This window comes from Engraulis encrasicolus, chromosome 8 (genome assembly GCF_034702125.1).
Source record: "Engraulis encrasicolus isolate BLACKSEA-1 chromosome 8, IST_EnEncr_1.0, whole genome shotgun sequence".
In the NCBI taxonomy this organism is placed as follows: domain Eukaryota; kingdom Metazoa; phylum Chordata; class Actinopteri; order Clupeiformes; family Engraulidae; genus Engraulis; species Engraulis encrasicolus.
Genome location: NC_085864.1, coordinates 34,556,021 through 34,562,624, shown reverse-complemented (window position 1 = coordinate 34,562,624; position 6,604 = coordinate 34,556,021). Strand labels below are relative to the sequence as shown.

Here is a 6,604-nt window from a genome sequence, read left to right as displayed (position 1 = left end):
TTTAAATATCCATACTTTTCAATTGTGCCTCATTGGACAGAGAGAGAGAGAGAGAGAGAGAGAGAGAGAGAGAGAGAGAGAGAGAGAGAGAGAGAGAGAGAGAGAGAGAGAGAGAGAGAGAGACTGTTGTTACTGTGCTGATTGGGGAGTTGGTTTATATAGCGGAGGCTGCGGGCACGTTCAACTCAGATGATAAGTATCCGCGCTGAGGTCATTGTAGCTCAGTGCTCTCGTAGACACTGACAGAGACAGTTGACACAGAAGACCGAGGACCGTGTGCTGAATGCTCTGGTGACATGCAACATTACAACAACAACGCACTCTGAAGTCTTTCTTTCATTTCATAGCAGTAGAGCGCTTGCTGTTTTTGACTTTGTATAACTTTTGCGCACTGACGCGCATCTAGCGAGCGAACATGCACTGCCAAGCCGAGCTCAGACTCGCATCGCCGGGCCAACTGAAAGCAGCCAGGCGGCGCTACAAGACGTTCATGATCGACGAAATTCTCTCCAAGGAAACTTGTGATTACTTCGAAAAGCTGTCGCTTTACTCTGTCTGCCCGTCCCTCGTCGTTCGTCCCAAACCTCTTCACTCATGTTCGGGTAAGTTGGCTGGAAAGTTGGACGGTGTTGCACATGTAGTGCCTGACCCCCGCATTGCTTGTATCTGAGAAGAGTAGTAGCCTAGGGTAACATGCAATATTGATTTAATGAGACACAATGTTTATGCTGAACGCCACCGTTTAGGTTAATAACACACTTTTAAGATTAGAAGTGAGCGTTGTGATTAACTCAGTGGAAGAGACGCGTTACGCGCAACATGACCAAAGACTGCAACGTTATATAGGCCTAGTTACAGAGCAATTGTAAGTGTAATTTTGTGACTATTATAATTAACTACTGTAGACTAATTGATGTCTTGAACCAAGCACTGAAGTTGACCCGTGTAACATATTCTCTCCTAATGAGATGACTGTGGCGGAAACACCTGTTGATAACCCGTTATGTCAGAGTTCCATCGGAAACCGGATGCGCTATCAAGACGAATATTAGACTAATAATAGGCTAATGAATTTTCAGATGCACTGCCCTGTCTGTGTTTTTTTTTTTTTTTTTTTTTTTTTTTAACTAACAATCAGGAAAATGTCAGAGCAATCTTGCGTGTTTAACAATTACTTGAAAAGGAAACTGTTTGGAAAATGTGCTGTGATATATTTATATAGGCCTATTATAAAGTGATATATTATTGCTATTCATTATAGGCCTAATGAACATAAAATAGGCCTGCTAATTTGTAGATCTACTTTTTCCATTATAAGCACATGCACAGGAATTGTATATCGAGGCTATTTGATGCCAGTGTAAAGTTGTGCCATTTCAAATGCAATTGTTTCATTTAAAAAATTAGGTTGCATACTTTTCCAGCCAATTATGACCTATATTTTAAATGAACACAAGAGTTATCAAAGCTTCACATTCATTGTAATGAAAGGAGGTCTTGTTCATATGTTTATTTAGAATTGACATTTGCAACTTGAAGTATAAATGCAGTTATTATTCTGAATGGAGGGCCCTGTCATCAGTGTAAATCACTTCATCCTTTGGCTTCCATTGTCCTCCATTTAGTCAATGAGGCATCAAAGGACTTGGCATTCCAGTATAAGCCTACTTTAACAAAAACAAAAGTATATCCATTGAGGCCTAGTAAAAACATTAGCTGTATTTTTTTCTTGTAAATAATGTAGGTTTAAGCCATCGACCCTGAAAGATGATTTCATAAGCTTTGACGTATTACCATGTTCATGATGGAGAATTTACTCACTGATAACAAACAACCCTTGTCAGCTGGCTCATCATTCTACCGAGATTTGAAACTGAAGCCTTTTCCTGACAAAATAATTAGATCGCTTCAAACCACATCCACAATACACAGTTGGACATTGCCTGCCACCAACATTTTAAAAAAGATAATTGAACGCAATTAGGGATTTAGCTCATTGTCACCCTGGTGAGAAATCTTTGCACATTACTTTTTTGCCAGAGGTGTATCTGAAGTCATTATCCGTCGAATAACCTCTAGTCAGTAACAAATACATTTCCCAGTCAACAACAAAACTTTTGCTTAGCTCCCTTCGGCGACCACCCTACAGCGAAAAAAAAACAACCCAACATAAAAATGAAATGAGCTCATTTGGGGGTTAACTCGGAGTAATTGCTAAGACTTGTGTTAAGCCCACGCCACCTGAGGCGTATAGAGGATTTAGGGAAGTGGTTTTGATGTATGCTATTAAAAAAAATCTTCATGTCTGCAGACTCATGAGACTCAGAAGATTTACAATCCCAATGTCATCCCGGAGCTGATTGCAATCAGGTTCAACTGCTTTTCTCTCTAAACAGAGACGCGAGCAGCTTCGTATAATTGTTGTAATTGTCAATTCTGAGGAGGAGCACGCCGTAAACAACTTTGAATGTGAACGGTGGGTCAAAACAGGGTGTGTTTGTAGAGTGGCTTATATTTTTCATTCATGAAATGTCAATGATTTTTTTTCGCAATGGTTTTTCACAAAGTCCAAATTTAAACAATTAAGGAGATTTAAGATAATGGAGGCTAATAGGAATACAAACAGCAAATTATCACCCAGCCACTTAAGTTTTGCTGTCAACACACAGTCCACACATCCTATACAACGGCGACTAAACATTATCAAGTGTTTTGCCCAACCACACCACACCAAGCCATGGCACCCTAGATGCGAGTGCCCATCATCAGTTCAAACAGCTTTGGCCTTTGCTTCTTGATCTTGTGCACCTCTATCCATACAAACTCTGTAATCAGAGCTGCTGCATTTGAGCGCGTACGACAACTTGTACAGATAAAAATAAATTGGGCCAAAATTCCTCCTATCATTCTTTTGCGCTGCTTGATCAGAACAAGAGGGCGCTCTGTGTGTGTGTGTGTGTGTGTGTGTGTGTGTGTGTGTGTGTGTGTGTGTGTGTGTGTGTGTGTGTGTGTGTGTGTGTGTGTGTGTGTGTGTGAGAGAGAGAGGGAGGTTTGGCAGCCGGTGGGTGGACGGATAGGGTGACCTCCGTAAATATCAGAACCCAGTGCCCACCACTTATTTTCAAGGCGGAGTGGTGTGAGACACTCAATATGGCAGCACATCAATGGACCGTATTGCTGAATATAGAAGCTGGCAGCCATGGAGAAGTTTGTGTGTGTGCTGTTGTACGCTTGTGTGTGTGTGTGTGTGCGTGTGTGCGTGTGTGCATGTACATGCCTATGTGTGTGTGTGTGTGTGTGTGTGTGTGTGTGTGTGTGTGTGTGTGTGTGTGTGTGTGTGTGTGTGTGTGTGTGTGTTATGTGTGTGTTCTGTTTGAGACGGCGAAAGGCCATTGAGCTGTAATCTCTGAGGATGGAGCGAGGACGATGTAGTGCTGAGTGGTGGCGTCACCAAAAAAAAAACCTCTGAGCGGCTGTCATTACAGGATTGGACCACTAGAGGCTGACAGAGTGTTGACTCAGTGCTATGAATCTCTGCTCAGTGTCACAAACGTTTTGTGAACAAACAAATTGTGAATCAATCAGTGAGTCAGAGTAGTTAATGTACTGATGAGTTGATATTGCCTTTTGCAGGATGTGGTTATGCAGAGATGTGCCCAGAAAATTCAAAGCAGGTGACTTCATTGTCATTGAGTGTGGGAAAACAATTACTCACTCACTTCCTGTGCCTCCAGTCCAAATGCACGTAGCTGTTATTCGTTCACAAAACCAGAAAGAAAACAGTGACAAATGAAGGGCATTGTCTTTGAAGTGTTGATGTTAACGAAAGAGTGTGTGTGTGTGTGTGTGTGTGTGTGTGTGTGTGTGTGTGTGTGTGTGTGTGTGTGTGTGTGTGTGTGTGTGTGTGTGTGTGTGTTTGTGTGTGTGTGAGAGAGAGACAGAGACAGAGACAGAGAGTGCAAAAATACTTCAGGCCAATTACTAACACATTGGATGGATAAGCCCTCAGGCTCGGCTACCTGCGGAATGAGCGATCGGGGAGAGAGAGAGAGAGAGAGAGAGAGAGAGAGAGAGAGAGAGAGAGAGAGAGAGAGAGAGAGAGAGAGAGCATATGAGACAAAAAACTTCATTAATACTTTTTAAGCTAACCCCTCAGAACTTGGCTACCTGTTGCATGGCCCATCAGCGACAGAACGAGAGAGAGAGAGAGAGAGAGAGAGAGAGAGAGAGAGAGAGAGAGAGAGAGAGAGAGAGAGAGAGAGAGAGAGAGAAAGAAAGGTGGAAAGAAAGACAGAGAAGCAAGAGAAAGGCACAAGGCAGCAAAAAAAAAGAAAGAAACGGGTGATAATGGCAGGTTGTAATATTTCATTTGGAGACGTGTCTCTCAGCGAAACCCAGGGCAAGGCTTTTAGAGAGGCAGGCAGGCAGGCAGGCAGGCATCTGGAGGAAGGAGGCGAAAGAGATAGGGATCAGCGCTGGTGTAATCTCCCATGTCACTGCGGTGAAAAATGGCCAAATACGGGTGGGGGGTGGGTGGAGGGTGTGGCAGAGCACAGCGCGAAGGAGTGGAGGAGTGCAGGAGTGTAGCGCGGAGGTCTTTGGTATAAGGGCTTAGCCAGGTAAACACGGGGACAAACGGGCGTTTTCATCCCGTCTTAGTGCCTAATCCTCTGCAGACAATAAACGTCGCAATTGACCATGACCTGACCTAATAGTTATACACACACGCGCTGACAGAAAGGCATAACGTACACCGGGGGGGTTTGGAGGTGCTTTTGTTGTATCTGTTGCACACATAGTGTATGCACAAAACATGCAAAGTTTATACGGATGCACATTTGAGTGCGCAGTGCACGTGAGCAAATACATTTGCTTGCTTACTTGCACACACAGCATAGTGCCACACACACACACACACACACACACACACACACACACACACACACACACACACACACACACACACACACACACACACACACACACACACACACACACACACAGGAGTGACAGAGGAGTGAAATTTGTTGATTCCAGAGACTTTAATAACAGTATACAGTTCAGACCTCCTTTTTACGGTTTCCTCCACCCCAATGTCAAATTCAATACACGTCAAGCGGGTTCAACTCTGAAGCCTGCCTCCAGGTGAATTTGTTTGCCAAAGGAACATTTCGCAGGGTTGCATTTCATGTTCAAACACTTATATAACACTTACTGGCAACCTGATACCCTCTAGATTTGTGAATGGTACTCAAGGTATCGCAAGATCTCAAATAGTCAGCATACTGTTTAAAGGCCTACAGTTACCATCGTAAGTGTTTGGCCACCAATCAGCGCATTCATGTTCAACAGCTCTCGCATTAGTAATGAACTTCATCAAGACCTGTCCAGGCTTCACTTTGTTTACATTCCGCGGCAAGGGGATTCAAGAAATGTAACCATTCTTTTTTTTTCCCCTTTTTGACTTGCTTCTTTTTTCCATTTGGCATTGCATTTTTTTGCAGAGAAAATCACTGTGGATTACAACCGTAACTCCAGTAGCTTTAATGACCATGACTTTCAAAGGCTTTTAGAGTCGCCCACGGACTTGTTGCCTCCTGCTTGAAAATGTGACACGGATACCTCGCTGTCATTTTATTGGCTTAATTTGATGAGATGTTGAGTGAAATGAAAAAGGGAGTGGGGTGCATGCAGCGAGAAAAAAGAAGAACAAAACAAATCTAACATCTAATTGAACAACTTCTCTGGCCTGTCACCACACGATGAAACCAAAGCAAGACTTAAAGCTCGAGTTGATTCTCTCTCTCTCTCTCTCTCTCTCTCTCTCTCTCTCTCTCTCTCTCTCTCTCTCTCTCTCTCTCTCTCTCGCTGTGTGTGTGTGTGTGTGTGTATCTGCGTGCGTGTGTGTGCGTATGTGTGTGTGTGTGTGTGCGTGCGTGTGTGTGCTTGTGTGTGTGTGTTTGTCTGCGTGCGTGTCTCTGTGTGTGTGTGTGTGTGTGTGTATTTTTCAGCCTGACTTGATATCATCTGTGGAATCTGATGACAAAAGGCAGTCAGGGGCTAAAATGAAATAACCGTGAGCTTAACACGAGCTACTGGGAATTTTCCCTCATTAAAGTAGATGCAACAAGGATAATACGATTGGCATCCTTTTGAAACATGACTGCTCCACTGACTGAGACCTCTGTTAAAAAAAAGAAACATCTCTCATCTTCTCACGAGATATTTATAATCTGTTTACCATTGCGGAGGCTTACGATTTGGAATTGCTGAGCCAAGTAGAACCTCCTCCCGAGTGCTTGAAAAGATTTGAGAGTGAGGAAAACATGCCTGCTAAAGGTTTACACCTCCAGATAGTAGAGGCATACATCCAGGATACAGGGATACAAGGAGTTTTATGTACTGTAGCAGGATATTTTTATATGTGGATATTTTTTTCTCCTGTTTAGGTGGAAACGCAACAGGTGGATAAAAATAAATACTCCATTGTAACGTGCGTTTTAGCCCCCTAAATGGGATATTTTTAGAGCCTGATTTTTTATATGTGGATTTTAAAACTCTGACTACGTGGAGACGGAAGGCTAAAACAAAAATAGTAGGCTAC

At 43.1% G+C, this 6,604-nt stretch overlaps 1 protein-coding gene across 1 annotated transcript in view; it reads left to right on the top strand.

Moving 5' to 3' along the window:
- The first annotated feature begins 215 nt into the window (after window positions 1-215).
- The window catches only part of barx2 (BARX homeobox 2), a 22,312-nt gene continuing 15,923 nt past the window's right edge, over window positions 216-6,604 (top strand). The window contains exon 1 of the mRNA XM_063204441.1: window positions 216-602. Coding sequence (XP_063060511.1) covers window positions 416-602 — 187 coding nt within the window. The 5' untranslated portion in view covers window positions 216-415. The remainder of the gene's footprint in view (window positions 603-6,604) is intronic.